The sequence below is a fragment of the Oncorhynchus nerka genome, linkage group LG24 (assembly GCF_034236695.1).
Source record: "Oncorhynchus nerka isolate Pitt River linkage group LG24, Oner_Uvic_2.0, whole genome shotgun sequence".
Lineage (NCBI taxonomy): Eukaryota > Metazoa > Chordata > Actinopteri > Salmoniformes > Salmonidae > Oncorhynchus > Oncorhynchus nerka.
This window is the reverse complement of record NC_088419.1, coordinates 60,106,236-60,126,639: the sequence shown is the minus strand read 5'-3', so window position 1 is coordinate 60,126,639 and position 20,404 is coordinate 60,106,236. Positions and strand designations below refer to the sequence as shown.

At 44.5% G+C, this 20,404-nt stretch overlaps 1 protein-coding gene across 3 annotated transcripts; it reads right to left on the bottom strand.

Annotated features, from left to right (window-relative positions):
• Window positions 1–542: 542 nt before the first annotated feature.
• Window positions 543–20,144, bottom strand: LOC115108329 (SHC-transforming protein 2-like). 3 transcript variants are annotated; one of them, XM_029632521.2, is made up of 14 exons: window positions 19,984–20,144; window positions 18,493–18,747; window positions 14,072–14,142; window positions 5,865–5,925; window positions 5,638–5,757; window positions 5,435–5,488; window positions 5,186–5,237; window positions 4,837–4,963; window positions 4,012–4,189; window positions 3,525–3,618; window positions 3,201–3,371; window positions 2,716–3,023; window positions 2,299–2,487; window positions 543–2,078 (listed from the first exon to the last, which is right to left on the bottom strand). In XM_029632521.2, the coding sequence occupies exons 2-13, from the start codon at window positions 18,634–18,636 to the stop codon at window positions 2,335–2,337; spliced, it is 1,533 nt and encodes a 510-aa protein (XP_029488381.1). In that variant the 5' UTR covers window positions 18,637–18,747; window positions 19,984–20,144; the 3' UTR covers window positions 543–2,078; window positions 2,299–2,334. The 3 variants fall into 3 exon arrangements, with proteins under 3 accessions (XP_029488381.1, XP_029488383.2, XP_029488384.2); XM_029632523.2 differs by lacking the exon at window positions 19,984–20,144 and having other exon boundaries at window positions 18,493–19,500; XM_029632524.2 differs by lacking the exon at window positions 19,984–20,144 and having other exon boundaries at window positions 2,299–2,463; window positions 18,493–19,497.
• Window positions 20,145–20,404: the final 260 nt, after the last annotated feature.

Genomic DNA, 20,404 nt, shown 5'->3' with positions numbered 1-20,404 from the left:
TGGTCTCCATCATTCTTCAATGGAAGACATTTGGAACCACCAAGACGCTTTCTAGAGGCCAGGCCAAACTGAGCCATCGGGGGAGAAGGGCCTTGGTCAGGGAGGTGACCAAGAACCCGATGGTCACTAACAGAGCTCCAGAGTTCCTCTGGGGAGATAGTTGTCCTTCTGGTAGGTTCTCCCATCTCTGCAGCACTCTACCAATCAGACCTTTATGGTAAAGTGGCCAGACGGAAGCCACTCCTCAGTGAAAGGCACATGACAGTCTGTTTGGAGTTTGCCAAAAGGCACATAAAGGACTCTCAGACCATGAGAAAGGCCATGCCTACAGTGAAGCATGGTGGTGGCAGCATCATGCTGTGGGGATGTTTTTCAGCGACAGGGAGTGGAAGACTAGTCAGGATCGAGGGAAAGATGAACGGAGCAAAGTACAGAGATCCTTGATCGTCTAAAACATTATTGGTCGACCAACAGCCTAACGACCAAACATCGACCAGTTGACTAATTGAGGTCAGCCCTAAATCAGGCACATTTGAATAACCTTAATTTTGACATATTTTATTGCAAAAATGCATTTAGTTTAAAGAAGAGTAGATACCAGAAAGCCCTGAGGAAGCAAAGGGGTCCTTTTAGAAAAGTTGCATAAAGTATACTAACATCACAGAAAGCAATGTCCTCTCTCTTTCTTCTTTGAGACAAAGATACAGCAGAGACCAAAGGATCCCCTATCAATTGATCAAACATGTTGCCATTAACACAGAATCCTGATCAAATCAGTTAGGGCCCATGCCTGCAAAGATTATTGATTGGAGGACTCGTACAATAAAACAGGAAGCACATAATAGGACAACCAATCAGAACACACTGTGGGAGGTGCTACAGTATACAGTATCCCCCCCATTAATCAGCAGCTTATAGAAAGTTTCACAATAAAAATGGGTGATTTCTTTCAGTCCACTCTATTCATTGATTAAAGTATGGTTTGGCATGGCAAGAAAATGTGTAATTTGCTCTCAGGGCATACATACATTCTACACTACTGTATTTCTTCGGTGGTAGATGTAGAATGTATGACACTGTACAAGCGATTTGAGAGGAAAGGTATGAAACACATGGACAATTAAGGCACTGAACTGAACTGAGGAGATGTTCATTATATATACACTGAGTCATGTGGTACTGTAGTCTGCCTTCTGAGAGTACAGGCTCTGACCAGTGCTCTCTTCATACAGTAGGCTTGATAATACACGACTCGGGTAGGTATTCAATGACGAGCCAACTGTCCGATACAAACACTTTGACAAGTATGTGGTTATAATTGAACAATCACATTGATATTCAGAGTTCTGCCCATGTATTTTGTGTTATGTAGTCTTGTGGATATTGAGGAGACAGAGGGACAGACACATTTTTTAGGTTTGTGTCTGGTTAGTACTGTATCTCTAAAGCATATGCTATCAGTTATTTAAAGCCTGCAGAATTTGGTCCTGAGACTACATATGAATACATCTCATGAAGGTGCAGTTGCTACTTCATGATGAAACAATTGAGTGATATTTTTCTGCCAGGATTTTCTTACATATCATTTACAATGTTTTTGTCTATGAATGTTCACATTTGTTCAGTGAAAGACACAGGGAACCCAAATCATTCCGGGACTGTGCATGACTACAGCAGTTTGAAATTCAGTATGAGCTGCAACATAATCATGCACTCGAAAATAATCATTTCCTATGGAACAACTACTGTTTGTCACTGTGATGATGTCATCTGACCTCGGACCATCTGTGACCTCTGACCTAGAATTCCATCCTTGTGATTGTCTGGTCTGTTACCTCCCATTCTGAGGCATCCAGGTGTTTGTTAGCTTAATGACTGCATGCTGAGAGTTCAGGCGGAAATGGCGGACAGTTGTGGGCACTGCGGGAGGAAGCCAAGTACTGTAGCAATGCTCCTGTGTCCTGGGCAAAGGGAGTCGCCTGTGTCCTCCTACCCCAGTGAAAGCTCTGATTCTGGGGATATGGATATGGCAGTGAAGATCTTCCTCCCTTGGGCTTACATGGACACACCTCTGACTCCTGGTGAAACAGGCACAATTTGAAAGGATATCACTCAAACACATATTAGAGAACAAGACCAGTACAAGACTAAAATCTAGAACATAAACTTTATTAATACAGTATCATGTATCAATAATCTGCCCACACTGAAACAAACGTTATCACAAGACAGTCATTTTAATCTAGAACTAGGCAGTGCTGAGCACAATCCCTTTGGGCTGTCATTGCTGTCTCTTACCATTCCAGAAAGTCATCCCCTCTGTGGCTGGCTGGGTCACTGTTTCCTCCGGACCACCTGTTTGAGGTGCAGCTCGCTCTCGGCTGCCACGATGGGCAGCTCGTTCTTCAGGTGGTAGCTGATCAGGTGACTAATGCTCTCAAACAGCATGTCTTTGGTGCGTACCTGACAGTGACGAGGAGGAGTAGGCTAACAGATGTTAGCAGGTCACCACATATTTAAGGATGCTAACAAGAATGCTTCTGATACCATTGTTTTGCACTCAACAATGCTAATGCTAGACTATAGCTAAGTGGCTGACACCATTTCCATATAAAATATATACTCTATGGGGCAAATCCTAATTTCCACTTAAGTAGAATTTTCACATGTCAATAGGTGACTGTTGTTAAATGCCAGAAGGTGATTATCACTCACCACTCCCTCTGGGTCCACCAGTAGCAGGTGTTTGGGCAGACCACAGTGCATGCCTGTCAGGACATACTGGCCTGGGTTGGTGGCACTGTCTCGTACCAGGAAGTCCCCGTCTCGGACCAGCAGTTTCTCAGCATCACGGCGACTCATACGACCGTGGTACCAGGCCTCCCGCCGGAGCTGCTCCTCTGTAGGGGCGACAGGGGCACGACGTCGGGGCGGGCTGGGCCACTGGTTCTTCAAAACACACACCCCACCGTTACCACTGACACCACCAGCCTCGTGCATCTTTAGAGCATCCTCAAAGGGTCCTACAGAGAACCAGGAAAAGTGAGAACACGTGCAAGGCACACACGTGGAACCTGTAAGATGAATGACATCATCCATACATGCCAACCCCATTTCCCAGATACTCCATCTTGAATAATAATATCTCTATTGTGTCAGTGGCTGTGTTCAGTGGATGGATAGCTGTTGATGAGACTCACTCATGTCAAAGATGTCTTTCATGGGGCTGTCTGGCCCCCTGGCCCCCCTGTGGCCCTCTGCTCCCTGCTCCAATCCCTCCAGACTCTGGGTGTTCACATATAGGTGCTCCTCATAGTCCCTGCTCCCCGGAGTCTGGCTGTCTGCCCGCTGGTAACCATCTGATGTCAGACCTGTCAATCACAACTCAGTTTACTAATACATTGCTACTTACATACTCTCTGCATAATTCTTACTTAAAAAATTAAGTACCCACAAACATTGTAATATCTGTAACGTGCAGTATTGTGGCGTGCAGTACCATATCAGACCACATGGTGTCTCACCTGAGCTGCCGTTGTTTTCAGTATCCCAGTGAAGCTCGTAGCACAGCTGACCTGAAGGGCAGGAAGCTGTCTCTCTCCTGGACGGAGAACCCATCTAAAAACAGATGCCCAAAACTCACATTAGCATTACTAATAGTAGACATGTACTTCTTTATGACTCTTCAGACCACCTGGTAATAAATAGTTCCACTTCTACAGACACCTTATGTTTGAATCCTCTGTATAGGCTGCAGGGTATGAGCAAGACTTTCCTCTCACCAATTAGCTAACCCAGAGGCCTGGTTTCTATCTTGAGTGATATCAATCTCTTGTAATTATGTAGCAGGCACATCTACAAGACAGTTATTGGGTTCCCTGCTACTGTATGCTCACAGTTCTCGCTCTTCTCTGAGACTTTATGTTGAAAAGCCAGGCAAGGTCATTAGTCATGTGTCCAGAAATACTATATCAAAGGGTTTGGTGGTGAGGGTGGAGGCTGGGGAATCACCTGCACTGCCTTGCTCTCTGGTTGGCTGTGGATGTGGCCCAGCAAGGCCGTACAAGGCTTCAGCCTTGAGTCCACCACTCCCCCAAAAGGAGGCACCTTCCCAGGGATGCTGTTGTAGTAGTCGTGCTCCAACGCGTCCTCGTCATCTCCCCACGCTGAGTCTTCTGTCCTGATGTTCCTGAGGTGACACGATAAGAAGAGGTAATTTAATTCCCAAATATGACAAGGCAAGGGATCAGATACCTCCTCCACATTCGATAACGTTCTATTGTTGGTAGCAGGAGATACACACTGCTTTAAATAACAGTTTTGATTTCGATGGACTGAAATCTGAGCACAGCATATCACATTTCTAGCAAGTGACTGAGCTAAAAATGTTTGAGTTTCATATTGAGTTGAGCGTGTGTCTGTGGAAAATGCAAGTCAACGCTTTAAGTAGCACACCATACTTGCACTGTACCAATTCCGTGATAACCACACAGAATGAACACACAGAATGCATGTGTGTGTAAAGTCTGTCTTTCCAGACACAACCCTATATTGAGTGCAGTGCTTGTGCACACTGACCATGGTGCATGTGGTTATATGTCGATTGTGGTGCTCATTTCAAGCCTGTGTGTCATTGTACACACTGTCAAACAGTCGATCCAGTGGTGTGCGATGGATGAGTGTTGGTTTATTGACTACAGATAAGTTAGCACATTACAACAACAGCCAATGGTCTGGGCTTTTGGAACAGTTTGTAGTGTGCTAGTCTGGAAACCTGATGGTTGCTGGTTCACTTCCCTCTATCATCCCAGATTCACTGCAGTGGCCCTGTCTCACCTTTCCACGGTGGGGATGGCTTTGGGAGGGCTGTGGAGGTACTGTTTAAACTGCAGTTCGAAGGCCTGCCCGATGGTGCTGATGACATTCTGAGCTAAACCGTCACAACACTCCAGGATATGGCATGCTGAAGAGAACATGGAGGATATGAGTTCCGCAACGCCACTGTGAGGATAACAACTTATATTTTCAAGAAAAAAATAGAAAAACCTATATCTTTAAGTTAAACAAGCATTAGTAAACCATAATGCCAGAAAATCCTCATGCGTTTAACACCAGGAAGAAACTGCATAGCTTTGTTTCTGTTTATGAAATACAATAGTAAACGGAATAGTGTGTAAGGAGATACCTCTCTGATTGACTGGATCTTTGGCCACATAAGCAACATAATCGGGCGTGTCCTGCAACAGAGGGAAAAACCTCAATAAACTCTGATGAATTAGGATATAATTGCATTAGAGGGCTTATTGATCATGAAGTCAAGGGATTGGAAAGCGGTCAAAAGCAACCAAGTCAGACATGCAGTCTGCCAAGCGGCCCATGTCAACAAACAGACAGAAAGGAAAGCACAAAGTGCACTTATGCTGCAAACTCTCACTGTGTCTCCCCCAGAGGCAAAGGAGATGGACTGCATGGGATGGTGTGCTATCACCTATGAAAGAGGAAGAGAGGGAGGTGCAGCTTTTATATCAGTCCTTCGTCACATCAAATAATCTACAAATCAGCTATCCTGTTAGGAAAACAGGTTTCTAAAGATTGACATGTATTGTTTGTGTTGCATTAGTTGAAGAGATCTCCAACCTGTCGTGTGGTGGGGATGAGCAAGCTGAGACCCTCTATAGAGATGTTGACAGCGATGCTCATACCAGCGAAGCGAAGGTTACTCTTCCCCATGACGGACTGCAGGGCCTTGTTAATGTTCTACAGGACAGGAGCACAGAGCCTGGGCTTAGCATCACACACACACACACACACACATACATACATACACAATTGAACTAGTGTTGCATCAAAATAAGTTCGCTCACCTTCCTCCTCCAGGCCCCTTTACCCCCAGGCACAGCTTCACACAGTCTGTTGATGGCCTCCCTGGGTGGGTGGAGAGGGGGAGAGGAGCGGTGGAGGGGTCAGAATGACAACACACAGACAGTTGCCCCCATAATGAATCCAAAATCTCCCCTAAACCATACCCTTTACAAACAATACATCTGAGAGCATCATGGTAATAGTTCTATCTTGCCCTTTGATAGGCTAGAAGGGCATCTTGCCATATTGGATACATCTAGCCAATCCTTTCAGATCAACTAAAGTGCCTAGAGGATAGAGGCCAGGGGTCAATTTGGAATTCAGCTTCAAGCAGCTACATGGGAAAATGTTGAAAAGTCTAACTGTACTCCATCATCATCATCATCCTATAGACAGCGTGCAGGTAAAGTGGTTGCATAAACTATAAAAAGAGCAAGTCAGTGGCCCTTCCCTCAGCCTCAGGTCATGGTCAGAGGTCAGGAGTCACCAATCCATCTCAGTTCAAAGGACACAGAGGCCCTCAGAATAAAGCAGGACAGCAGACGTCTAATCTCAGTTTACACACGGCTAACAGGAACACTTAATATCATAATCACATTTAGCTGAGTTCACATAAACAAATTCTCTCCAGTAAATTCTATTAGGGTAAGGAACACAAGTATCTCAGCATGATTGAAAGTAACAGCGTAATGTCTTGGTCTGATGATTTATGTGCTCATCAGGCTCTATTTGATTTGCATTTATTTTCCTCTCCATTTTGTTTCCAATCAGAAGCGTGTGGTGTACTACTGCAGTGTATTATATGTCATTAGGCTGGGAGCGTGGAGAGCATTGGGGACTTATGAGTGATGATGTCTGATGATATCCCCTTGTGTGGTGGCAGAGATAGCCGGAACACAGGGTCTGTCAGGGGACAGAGGGGACAGGTGCGGCTGGCTGCCAGAGTCAAGGACCCGGCCCCTATCAATTGACTCGTAAATATTTAAAAAGCAGGAGCGGCCGTCTCCAGTAAAGGACTTCTCAAAGAGACTCAACTCCCTCTAATATTCTCCCAGGCGGCATGCAATGTGTGAAACTTACTCTTCAGCCTGAAGTGTCCCCACTTGCACTACCAAATATCTATCTTTTCATGTGGCGCGACTAGTAAGATGCTTCAGGAGGGCTGTCATGTGTGCTAGCAAAGCAGAGGTCCTGGGTTCGAGCCTCATGTGAGACGAATCGGGAGGAAGTGGTACTTGCTAAACAAGCAGCGTGACGTTCTTTACACATTGATAATGGACTAATGTGTGTTTGTTTGTTTGCAGTCTCTCTCCTGTACATGTTACATTGCATCTTTCCTGGCCATGTCCCATCCCACATGAAAAAACATACTAGAATACTATACTACACATTGTAGTATCCCTCGATCATTTGTAGTACTTACTATAGAATGCTGTAGAATATTATAGTAAACAATACAGTATTATCAGTAGAAAAAAATACACTGTAGTAATTACTACGGTAATGTCTGCAAAAACATTACAATCTGCAACTATAGTAAATATTATAGCATTTAATTGACATATACCCTGCCCATTCCCCTCACCCATATTGCAATTTGTGCCACCCATAAGTGAGAAACCTACATATATTGTGTTCCTTACAGGTTATGGAAAAGCACAGAAGCTCTGTTTAGACCCCAGTTCTACAGGTTATGGAAAAGCACAGAAGCTCTGTTTAGACCCCAGTCCTACAGGTTATGGAAAAGCACAGAAGCTCTGTTTAGACCCCAGTCCTACAGGTTATGGAAAAGCACAGAAGCTCTGTTTAGACCCCAGTTCTACAGGTTATGGAAAAGCACAGAAGCTCTGTTTAGACCCCAGTTCTACAGGTTATGGAAAAGCACAGAAGCTCTGTTTAGACCCCAGTTCTACAGGTTATGGAAAAGCACAGAAACTCTGTTTAGACCCCAGTTCTACAGGTTATGGAAAAGCACAGAAGCTCTGTTTAGATCCCAGTCCTACAGGTTATGGAAAAGCACAGAAGCTCTGTTTAGACCCCAGTTCTACAGGTTATGGAAAAGCACAGAAGCTCTGTTTAGACCCCAGTTCTACAGGTTATGGAAAAGCACAGAAGCTCTGTTTAGACCCCAGTTCTACAGGTTATGGAAAAGCACAGAATCTCTGTTTAGATCCCAGTCCTACAGGTTATGGAAAAGCACAGAAGCTCTGTTTAGACCCCAGTTCTACAGGTTATGGAAAAGCACAGAAGCTCTGTTTAGATCCCAGTCCTACAGGTTATGGAAAAGCACAGAAGCTCTGTTTAGACCCCAGTTCTACAGGTTATGGAAAAGCACAGAAGCTCTGTTTAGACCCCAGTCCTACAGGTTATGGAAAAGCACAGAAGCTCTGTTTAGACCCCAGTCCTACAGGTTATGGAAAAGCACAGAAGCTCTGTTTAGACCCCAGTTCTACAGGTTATGGAAAAGCACAGAAGCTCTGTTTAGACCCCAGTTCTACAGGTCATGGAAAAGCACAGAAGCTCTGTTTAGACCCCAGTTCTACAGGTTATGGAAAAGCACAGAAGCTCTGTTTAGACCCCAGTTCTACAGGTTATGGAAAAGCACAGAAGCTCTGACCCCAGTTCTACAGGTTATGGAAAAGCACAGAAGCTCTGACCCCAGTTCTACAGGTTATGGAAAAGCACAGAAGCTCTGTTTAGACCCCAGTTCTACAGGTTATGGAAAAGCACAGAATCTCTGTTTAGATCCCAGTCCTACAGGTTATGGAAAAGCACAGAAGCTCTGACCCCAGTCCTACAGGTTATGGAAAAGCACAGAAGCTCTGTTTAGACCCCAGTCCTACAGGTTATGGAAAATGTGCTCTTTTAGTATTTCTCCAGTAAGTTTCCTGAAGGAAAAATCCCCCACTTCCATGATAATCAAAGATAACCAAACAAAAACACAATAGTAAATACTACAGTAATGTCTTCAAAATAACTACAGTATACTACAGTCCGCAAAAACACTACAGTAAATACAATAGTATAGTACATTCTGAAAAACAATACAGTAAATACTAGTGTACTAGAATCTACAAAAACACTACATTAATTACTTCAGTATATATTAGTTATTTTACTACATTATTTATACTATAGTTAACTGTGCATACTACAGTATAATACAGTGAATACTACAGTATTCACTGTAGTGTTTTTGTGGACTTAACAGGAGAAAAAAAACACTACAGTGAACACTATAGTATTTATACCATAGTATAATATTGTCTTTCTTCATGTGGGTTTGTAGCATATTGGACCAAAACCATCACACTTTGACACCTGTCAAAGAGGACCTCAATGCTGGAATGATAATCAGTGTTCTCCAGGCAGTCTTTGAAGATGTGTCATTGGGAATGTCAGGCTCTTTCTTAATCTGCCAATAACAAGTGACTCCAGAAAAGACAACAGGAAAAACCAAATAGAAGCGGAACAGGAAACCTCAACTAAATGTAATTAAATGAAGTCATCCGGAATGCACGGTCAAATGGAGACATCCCCAATCTCTTCTTCCTTTACAATAACCGTATAATGTAAACAAATGTCATTCTCAAAGCAATGACAATATTGAGCTTCTTATTATGCTGCTAAATTTTTCAAATGGAGCATTGTTAAATTCATTATTTCATAGATCTTGCCATAACACTGTCATAAATACATAAATGTTCAATCTCTGCTCTTCTCCCTCTTCCTTGTTGTCTCCTACAGGCATATTCCAACAGGCAGGCAGGCAGGGGAGTGTCCGCGTGGACCACTGCAGCTCAGCTCTCAACAGTCATTAGCGAACATCATCAATAATACATCTCTCCATTTCTGCCTCTCTGCCTGCACTTAAACCGTGTGTGTGTGTGTGTGGGGTGGGGGGCTCAGATTACTGGCAATCGATCATGGAGGAGAGAAAGATCTGTCTGGTGTTCAAGATTACACACAATGTACTATCACCACCTCTGAGGGTATTTTTATAACCTCTGATCAGACCAAAATAGCAGGGTCACAAGCAAGTAAATAAAAACTGAAATGAAAATAAAATAAAACCATCATAAATTATGTTCAGTTGTAGGTATTTTGGGGGCAGGAATATAATGGTGTTTTTAAGTTGTTGTTTTTTTATGTAGTTTTCAAACTTCTGAATCTGGCGGGTCACATTGACATTGACTTTCTAATTTAAACGTAGACAGCGAGATGACGTTGCCACGAGCTGCACCGCAGATATCGGGCACGTTTGAATGGTGAAGCGAAAGCAACAAACTGCAAACGACAGTCGAGGAATGAAGTCAGGGGTGGTTCATCTGCGACAGATAAAAATCAGACACTACATGCTGACTACACGTCTGGTGTCGTGTGCACGAGCGTTGCAAAATAAATATATACATACATGTTATTCAATCATTGCACCCACACTGCTGGTGTACGTCAACGAGTGTCTGCGTAGCCAGGTGCTAAAATATAATTTAGTTCTCTTTGTGAGGATTGACGCCATGCAAGTGCCGCCTCTCCCATCTCCTTATTGGTTTTTAGAAGTATATACCCACATAGATGTTTGAAAGATGAACTGAGGTCCACACTCCAGTCGGCTGTGGTAATGCACCTTAAAGTTGGTTGCCAACTGCCATATAAAGTCCAAAGAAGAAGAAGCCTGAAGGAGGAGAGATTCCTAGAAACTAAATTGGTTTACCTTTTTATCTGTGGATTAATTGTTGGAGTAGAGAACCTTGTGCGTTTAAGGTAAAATAACAACCACATGTTTATATCCCAGGACAAATTTAGCTAGCTGGCTAAATTGGCATAAATGTTTAATGCTTTTTGACCTGTCCCCAAATTAGTATAGTTGGTTCAGAATTCATTTTGATATTTCAAGCTGCGTGTCCTGATTGCGTCAAAATGCGTGTGATGGCGCACACGGACGCACGCGCGGTCTGGGCAGCATGTAATGTGGTTTTCCAACAGCAAGGCTCAGATCAACATGGCAGTGTTGCCATTGTTAATAAAAATGTGTTCTTTATTATGGCGAAGTTAAAAAAAAAGTACAATTTTATTATTTATTTAAACAAATATTTAACCTTTATTTAACCAGGTAGGCTAGTTGAGAACAAGTTATCATTTGCAACTGCGACTTGGCCAAGATAAAGCAAAGCAGTTCGACACATACAACAACACAGAGTTACACATGGAACAAACAAACATACAGTCAATAATACAGTAGAAAAAGTCTATATGCAGTATGTGCAAATGAGGTAGGATAAGGGAGGTAAAGGCAATAAATAGGCCATGGTGGCGAAGTAATTACAAAATAGCAATTAAACACTGGAATGGTAGATGTGCAGAATATATATATATGCATATATGAATGTGTAAGTAGAGTTACTGGGGTGCAAAGGAGCAGGATAAATAAATACAGTATGGGGATGAGGTAGTTGGATGGGCTATGTACAAGTGCAATGATCTGTGAGCTGATCTGACAGCTGGTGCTTAAAGCTAGTGAGGGAGATATGAGTTTCCAGCTTCAGTGATTTTTGCAGTTCGTTCCAGTCATTGGCAGCAGAGAACTGGAAGGAAAGGCAGCCAAAAGAGGAATTGGCTTTGGGGGTGACCAGTGAGATATACCTACTGGAGAGTGTGCTACGGGTGGGTGCTGCTATGGTGACCAGTGAGATAAGGCAGTGCTTTAACTAGCAGAGACTTGTAGATGACCTGGAGCCAGTGGGTTTTGCAACGAGTTTGAAGCGAGGGCGAGCCAACAAGAGCGTACAGGTCATTTCTAACCCTCAAATCACACACTCACAAACTGAAATAATAATATAATATGATGATGATGAGGGCCTCCCGGGTGGCGCAGTGGTCTAAGGCACTGCATTGCGGGTTGTCTCATTGTGCACTAGTGACTCATGTGGCGGGCCGGGCGCAGTGCGCGCTAACCAGGTCGCCAGGTGCACGGTGTTTCCTCTGACACATTGGTGCGGCTGGCTTCCGGGTTGGATGCGCGCTGTGTTAAGAAGCAGTGCGGCTTGCTAGCTGTGCCACCAGAGAATCTGGGTTCGAGCCCAGGCTCTGTCGCAGCCGGGCCACGACCGGGAGGTCCATGGGGCAACGCGGCAACGCACAGTTGGCTTAGCGTCATCTGGGTTAGGGAAGGTTTGGCCAGTAGGGATATCCTTGTCTCATTGCGCACTAGTGACTCATGTGGTGGGCCGGGCGCAGTGCACGCTAACCAGGTCGCCAGGTGCACGGTGTTTCCTCCGACACATTGGTACGGCTGGCTTCCGGGTTGGATGCACGCTGTGTTAAGAAGCAGTGCGGCTTGGTTGGGTTGTGTTTTGGAGGACGCATGGCTTTCGACCTTCGTTTCTCCCGAGCCCGTACAGGAGTTGTAGCAATGTGACAAGATAGTAACAATTGGATACCACGGAAATGGGGGTAAAAAATTTTTTTTTAAATAATATAATAATATATAATAATAATATAATATATAATAATAATATAACACATTGTACAATCAGTTAGTGAGACAAAGCCTCAAATATCACATTTATTTGTATATCCACTGTACACATAAATCACTGCAAATTGGTTCCTGATCACGTGGGTTAAACCGAAACACCCTAATGATTCGTTGGCAATAGAGCCTCCCACAATGCAGGCGATGGCTGCAGGATGAAGTTGGTAAAGAGCAACTGCAAAAACTTGCAGTCTTCTGCAGTCAAAACTTAATGACCTTTGATCACATGATTTTTGTAAAGTTCATGCAGTCTACATGTAGGAGCCAGTCGGACAGTTTTTATCTCCAGAATGAAAGGCTACTTGACAAAAGTGATCTGGTCGAACACGCCCATTGAGATGAGCACCATGCAAAACTTTGCTCTCACACAGTCAAACAGACTATCTGCGCATGTGCACGGAATCCTCACCCTGCTACAAACGTGGTAGTTACGGGACCAAAACAGCTAAGAAGTTTAGCCTTGCGCTTCAATGCTCTTGCTTGATGTGGAAATTGACTCACTACTACTGTTTACTTCCCACATCCACGTCATCTCGCTTCTGTAAGTCTACCTTTAAACCTAACCTATCCTATGATTTGACCCTTCACCTTATGCATTTCTGCCCGACAGTGGCAAGAAGTAACATCCCTCCCACATAAAAATAAAATAAACAAGAGTGTGCAAAGCTGTCATCAAGGCAAAGGGTGGCTACTTTGAAGAATCTAAATGACAAACTATATTTTTATTTGTTTAACACTTTTTTGCTTACTACATGATTTCATATGTGTTATTTCATAGTTTTGATGTCTTCCCTATTATTATACAATGTAGAAAATAGTACAAATAAAGAAAAACCCTTGAATGAGTAGGTGTGTCCAAACGTTTGACTGGTACTGTATATACCACACGTAAATGGCTCCTAGCCTCCCACACAGGATACTTTCTGTCCCCAACACTAAAACAAAAAACTGAAACAAAATAATATAAAAACTTAATATATACAACTTAAACAACTAGTAAAGTAGATCTGAAAAAACCCTGAATAGAAATAAAAACAAATATAAAAACCACAAAACTATAATAACCTTGGTCACAAGAACCTCCACCAGGGGGGACTGCAGCGTCCCCAAACGAACCACCACCTTTTCCCAGTTTGCTCTCTCATACGGAGCAATTTTCATGTTTATATGTTCACCTGCCCGGGACTTCAGATGTAAATTAGCTGTAAAATATAATCTGGTGCAACGCATCACTTCTCACTTCGAGGATGTTTTTTATGTACATTGTCCCTGTCCAAATAAATGTAATAAAACAAGAAAAATACAAAAAAGACAAGAAAGAAAGCTTGCACTGCTCCAACTCAGACTTGATGCTCCGCCTGGCCACCTTCGTACCACCACGTACACAAATAAACACACATGTAAACGTGTGAGTGCACACAGTCACACAAACACACAGCAAAGGCTCACATGTGCCATTTACATGCATCAATGGCTTAGTCAAAATTATGTTTACCAGATACACAATATTCTGGGCCTTGCTAGTAATATCATTACAGTGAAAAGCAGGGCTGGCGTGCCTGTGAATCTCTACCTGATTTGGTATCACTGTGACTCTTCTGTGTACCTTGTCCTTCTAATCAGATCGGGTTCTACTGACTCATCACTAGCAGGGCAGAATCAATCCTCACTTACCTCGTCACCTGGGTCCGAGTGTTGAAGTCCAGCGATCGCATCGACTTTAACACCTCAATGCAGCCCATGTACTGCAAAGATAGAAACATAGTTTATTACATGATAGATTTCCAACCAGATGTATTATTCTATAGATCATTTTTCTCAATCCAATTCAAATACTTTAGGTCATGAGACTGGAACTGTCATAACAGCCTTTTTCAGTGATACACGGTACTACGGCAATAGCATGTATCACACACAGTGTAGCATGTATTTCCAGAATGGTTAACACATAGCATGTATGACAATCATTTATACCATAGTACTAAAGGCCCAATTATTTGCAGGCAGTGTGAGTGGCAGAGTAATGGCCAGATTAAGGTGGCAATAATGTCTCCATGACTAGATTAGCAACACTGAGAACTCAGTGTATTCAGGGAACTGTAGCTGCAAAGTCCCCTGTGTGTGTGTGTGTGTGTGTGTGTGTGTGTCACTGGGGACCAGGCAAAGTGCTCTGGGAGAGGGGACTCCATCAACTCCTACTACACCAAAAATACTAATTATACAAGATACATATGCTAAGTATACTTGGACATTAAATGTGCCACGTTACTGAACCATATCGGTATCGAGGTCATATAAACATCACAGGCATAGGCCAAATTAGATTATGTTTAAATAGGCCACAACAGAGTCCTCATATAGCTCCTCCCACCAGCATCCACTGAGATAGGGTATGTGTACGGTAGTCCCGTTTACTTTCAAAGGTGTAGGAGCTTATTCGACGCTCTATCATTCATGTCCATGCATCCTCATTTGACTCAAGCTCAATCAATGTCTTCTTAGTTTGTTGTCTGGATCTGTTGTTGTGGCTGGCTGCTGCCAGAGACAGGGAGAGAAATAATCAGGCTAACTTCTCTGCCTGAGAGCTAAATGAGCACCCTAACCAGATTAGAGACTGGGGAAGTCTTCCATCAGGCAGACGGTCTTCTTCTTCTCCCTCTTTCCCTCTCCTTCTCTCTCTCAATGCCTTCATTGTCACACTCTCTTCCGCATGATACACTGTCCCATCGAGCTCTCAACTTTCCTTCTGCCCCCCGGCAGAATCTCTAATACTCCCTTCCTGGAACCAGTGATGCAGCTTTTCCTAGAAACATTCCAGAGAAATGGCGAAAATGTGCCTTTCTTCTCTGAAAGATACGCCATCTCAGCCACTGCCTTGCCTTCAAGGAAGTGAACATCAACGACGGATATCTATCATATTACTGGGGCTAATCTGGCCCCACTATCACTGCAACAGAGAACATCCTGTTCAAGACTCCAGCTAAAGTGTATTATCTAATATTTCTGCTGCTGCTGCTCTGCTCTCCAGATAGAAGCAGGGGCCAGCAGGGAGAGACTGACAAGGGGCTCATGTTGCTCAGTAGAAAAGGTATACTGTACTGTCGCTACCTGTCAGTTGAACCAAGTTGCAATTTAATTTTTTATTTCTCACGTTGCGGTTTGCCAGGCCAGGACGTCTGCATTGCAGTGGCTTGGCTCTTCAAGTGGAAGATGCAGGGCTGCCACACCACAAATGCTGGTTCAACTTGCCTGGCTGGTTGGCTGGCCACGTTGGAAGAAAGGAAGTGACTGGGTGGAAATGTGCAGGAAAGAAGATACACACTACATGGTAAGTATATGGCCACCTGCTCGTCGGACATTTAATTAAAAAATCATGAGCATTAATATGGAGTTGGTACCCCCTTTGCTGCTATAACAGCCTCCACTTTTCTGGGAAGGCTTTCCACTAAATGTTGGGACATTGCTGTGGGGACTTGCTTCCATTCAGCCACAAGAGCATTAGTGAGGTCGGGCACTGATGTTGGGCGATTAGGCCTGGCTGGCAGTAGGCATTCCAATTCATCCCAAAGGTGTTCGATGGGGTTGAGGTAAGGGCTCTGTGCAGGCCAGTCATGTTCTTCCACACTGATCTCGACAAACCATTTCTGTATTGACCTTGCTTTGTGCACGGGGGCATTGTCATGCTGAAACAGGAAAGGGCCTTCCCCAAACTGTTGCCACAAAATTGGAGGTACAGAATCATCTAAAATGTAATTGTATGCTGTATCATTAAGATTTCCCTTCACTGGAACTAAGGGGCCTAGCCCAAACCATGAAAAACAGCCCCAGACCATTATTCCTCCTCCACCAAACTTTACAGTTGGCACTATGCATTCAGGCGTTCTCTTGGCATCCACTAAACCCAGATTCGTCCGTTGGCCTGCCAGATGGTGAAGTGTGATTCATCACGCCAGAGGACAAGCTTCCACTGCACCAGAGTCCAATGGCAGTGAGCTTTATACTACTCCAGCCAACGCTTGACGTTACAATAACAGCACTTACAGTTGACCGGATCAGCTCTAGCAGGACAGAAATTTGACTGACTGATTTGTTGGAAATATGGAATCCTATGATTGTGCCATGTTGAAAGTCACTGAGCTCTTCAGCACGGCCCATTCTACTGCGAATGGAGATTGCATGGCTGTGTGCTCGATTTTATACACCTGTCAGCAATGGGTGTGGCTGAAACAACGGAATCCACTCATTTGAAGGGGTATCCACACACTTTTGTCCATGTAGTGTATGTCATGATGGCAGAGAGAAAAGCAGAGAGCAGCATAAATCTGCTGTCATACAGACAGTAATATATTCACTGGTGCTCCTCCTTGCACACCACATTATATAGAGAGGATGAAAAGACACAAGGTCCCTTATATACACACATCTTATCTGCCTGTCTTGCTGCAGGGGCCATTTAAATATTATTATAACGGATTAGGCTAGAGCAAACTGCTAATGAAAACTGGTGCAGGGCACAACCATAATGACATATTTCCTGTAATGCTCTCTGGTGTTTCCTCTCAGTGTAGCATGTTTAGCTGTGGACTATATTAGGCATGGCAGAGTCAGAGGCGTTAATTGTAGGAAAGCACGGTTAGAGCTGAGGGAAGCCCCTGGCTGAGTGTTCTCTCTATGCTGTCTGCTACTACTACTCCTCAGTGTTAATGCAGATGGACTCGTTGACCCTGCTATGTCACCCTAGTTCTTCCCTACCACGTGTGATACAAATGACTGTGATTAAATGTAATGGAGTATAGGAATGAATGGTGCCTGTGTGATGTAATTAGAAAGCGTGCTTGGGCCTAGACTGTGCTAATAAAGAGCCATGTCGTTTTGTTGAGGCTGGGGGGAGTAGAGGAGGGGGGATGGGAAGAGCGAAGGGGCAGAGGGGATTGCTGAGGGGAGATCATTGACATTGACGTCAAACAGTCTGCCTCGGATGTAACCCATTGTGAGCCAGAATCACGGGCTTAGACTAGGAAATTACATCTTACTCACTAAAAGACACAATGGTTTTTAAAATGACCTATTTCATTGGACAATATTATCATTTGTTTTCTATATTTCTCAGATATACTTCTATTTGTAAGTCAAATTTCAATAAAATTTATTTATAAAGCCCTTCTTACATCAGCTGATGTCACAAAGTGCTGTACAGAAACCTAGCCTAAAACCCCAAACAGCAAGCAATGCAGGTGTAGAAGCACGGTGGCTAGGAAAAACTCCCTAGAATGGCCGGAACCTAAGAAGAAACCTAGAGAGGAACTAGGCTTTGAGGGGTAAGTGTAGTTTGACCAAATGTGTGATAACACCTAACGTATCCACTACCATCGTTACCATTGTCACTGATTAAGACTGTATGTATTGTATGCATGTCTGTCCAAAATGATATGCCATCCAATATTTCACTTAGGTGGAAACAATCAAACTATGATCAAGAAACATGCCACTCCCTCACACACTAGCACACTTGCACACACACACACACACACACACACGTGTCTCTCATTCACCACATGCAATATGTGTTGTTCTGTTTATTTCCTCCCTCCCACCCACCCTGAAGCCTGTAGGGTGTAGGCTGACAGTCTTCCCACCACACCACAGCAAACAAAGCAGAGAGAGCCATCTATCTGGATGAAATCATGTATTCCTCCTCAACCTCGACCCATTGGGTGCATAACACACTGCCTGACATTTGCATGTCCAATTGTATCCAAGAGACACCTTTAGGGTGGTGAATCATCTTAACGTTGATATTATTTCTAAGGAATGCGACGTCCCAAATGTTAACTGCAAACAGGATATCTTCTGACAGTTTTGTCTTATTAAAGCTTTACTGAGGGGATTTAAATGATTCGCTATTCAACATAACATGAACTCTAGGTGGAAACCATCAACAAGCTGTCAAATTATCGCTGATAGATACAGTATTTAACTGCAAGGAAGACGACCCTTAAAAAATGCAATGCAGAAATGCTCAAAGGTATGCTGAACGATAACAACATTTGGGTAATGCACAAAGCTGTAGAGGGGCTGCATGTATGGTTACTCACCCTGACTATGTAGGAAGCCCCAGGGCCTGTGATCTTCTTGTCTGGGTGCAGCCAGCCCTGGGAGGGCTTGTGGATGAAGCTGCCCTTCTGGTTGAAGTCCTCCCCTCCCAGCCACATGCCCTCCACCCTTGTCCTGCGGTTCATCCCCGTCCTGGATCCGCTGTGGCCCCCGGGGCTCCCTGTGCACTCTGCAGCGCCTGCGCTGTGGCCGCCTGGACTGGCTGAGCCCGCTGCAGATCTGTGCCTGCTGATGGCCTGTAGGGAACAGGGGTTGACACACACAGGGTCACAGGAGTTCAAAACAGAAGCCAGACTGGCCATGGGACCGTTGGGGGCAGAAGTTCCACTGGGGCTGTGCGAGCCCTGCGATGAGGGGGCTGCAGCCTTGCCCGAGTCCTTGCTGGAGCTAGAGTTGGAGGGGCTCCTGCTGAGCAGCGAGTTAGAGAACTTCCACTGAGGCATCCTGGGGATGAGCATGCAAAAAGTGGTGGTGGCGTCCTGCTCCCCGTCCAGGCAGGGGGAGTCGGCCAGAGCAGGGGCTGCGGAGGAGGACCGGGGGATGGACTCCAGAGGAGGCAGGGGGGGCAGCGGCAGGCTGGGGACGGAGGAGAGGACCACCGGGGTGGCCACCACTTTGCCGCTCATAGCTAAGCTCTGCATCAGGTCGTCGGAGGAGGTCACAGAGTCGTTGCGAAAGCGGCCATACTTTGGCTTAAGTAGCATGCCCGGAGGAGCAGCCTGAAGCAGAGGCTGAGAGGGGCTGACAGAGGATGAGGGGAAGGGGAAAGGGGGAGGGGGAGAGGTGCAATGGAAGAGCGGGACAAAATCTGCTAAATCTTCCGGAAATAGCTGTATCCCCTGTTGAGTGAGTGCTGTATGGTCCTCTCCCACTCACACAGGCTCATTTCACTCTCCAGCCTCTCTGCATCTGAGCTGGCCTGCTCCAGCCTTCTCCCTTTCTCTGGCTCGCTCACATGCTCCCCCACTCTCTCTCTCTCTCTCTTGGTGATGTCATTGTGTTATTGCTTGTCTATTCGCCCTGCCCAGCTGCTCTCAGACAGCATTAGCCATCACACATCTGCCTGAGCCTCCCTCCTAGCTTACACACACACACACACGCACGCACGTTCATTCGTTCACACAGTCAGCATCTACATGCAAAGCACAGACACCATTTACACATTATATTGTCCCTGCATGTGGCAATGACAGAAATACAGAGCTTCCTACCATAAGACATACCGTAGGCAATTGCTGCAAAAGCAAAGCATGCATGCCTGCGGCCATTTTTAACAAAGACCATCAATGAATAATTTAGTGAAGAGAGTCAATACACATCATACGTTTAGCTACTATACATTAACATCAATATTTCACATTTATGGGACTGAATTGTGCTGCCAGTATATTAAGACAAAGCAGCTGTGACAAAATGCAATGAATTATCAATGGTTTTAGAGATGTAAAACATTTGAGAAAAGCCCACTATACCTGAAATGTCCTATCTTTCTGCTCGCTACACTTCTGATTTCATAATGAGATGATGATGACTGAGAGCCGGGACTTGACTGAGGAACATGAACTCTTTGACAATCTTTTCCTGTTTCGAATGTGAGAGAGTCACACCTCAAGGGAAACTCAGTCATTAGTATTGTGCAATATGGGGTGCTGTGACGTTAGAAAACCCTTTGGTGTTGACGTCAATGTCCCCAGTATCGCATCCAAACTGCATCCTCTGTCACAGGCAACAAATAACAGGAAGTACTCTCCTCTGCTGTGTGGTTGGTGTGTGTTCTGTGTGTAGTGTGTTCACCACCCATCTCCCTACAGTATATAGAATACAAAGGTTTGTACTTAATCCATAACTACTAATTGTCACGCCCTGACCTTAGATAGCTCTGTTTTTCTATAT

Bases quoted from the DNA above. Each gene is read 5' to 3' on its own strand.
- LOC115108329 (XM_029632523.2), bottom strand. From the start codon at position 19,215: ATGCTACTTAAGCCAAAGTATGGCCGCTTTCGCAACGACTCTGTGACC. The intron at 5,489-5,637 runs GTTGGAGATCTC...CCTCTTTCATAG, and splicing joins TCATCCCCACCACACGACAG to GTGATAGCACACCATCCCAT. The intron at 3,024-3,200 runs GTGAGTCTCATC...GGTTCTCTGTAG, and splicing joins GAAAGACATCTTTGACATGA to GACCCTTTGAGGATGCTCTA.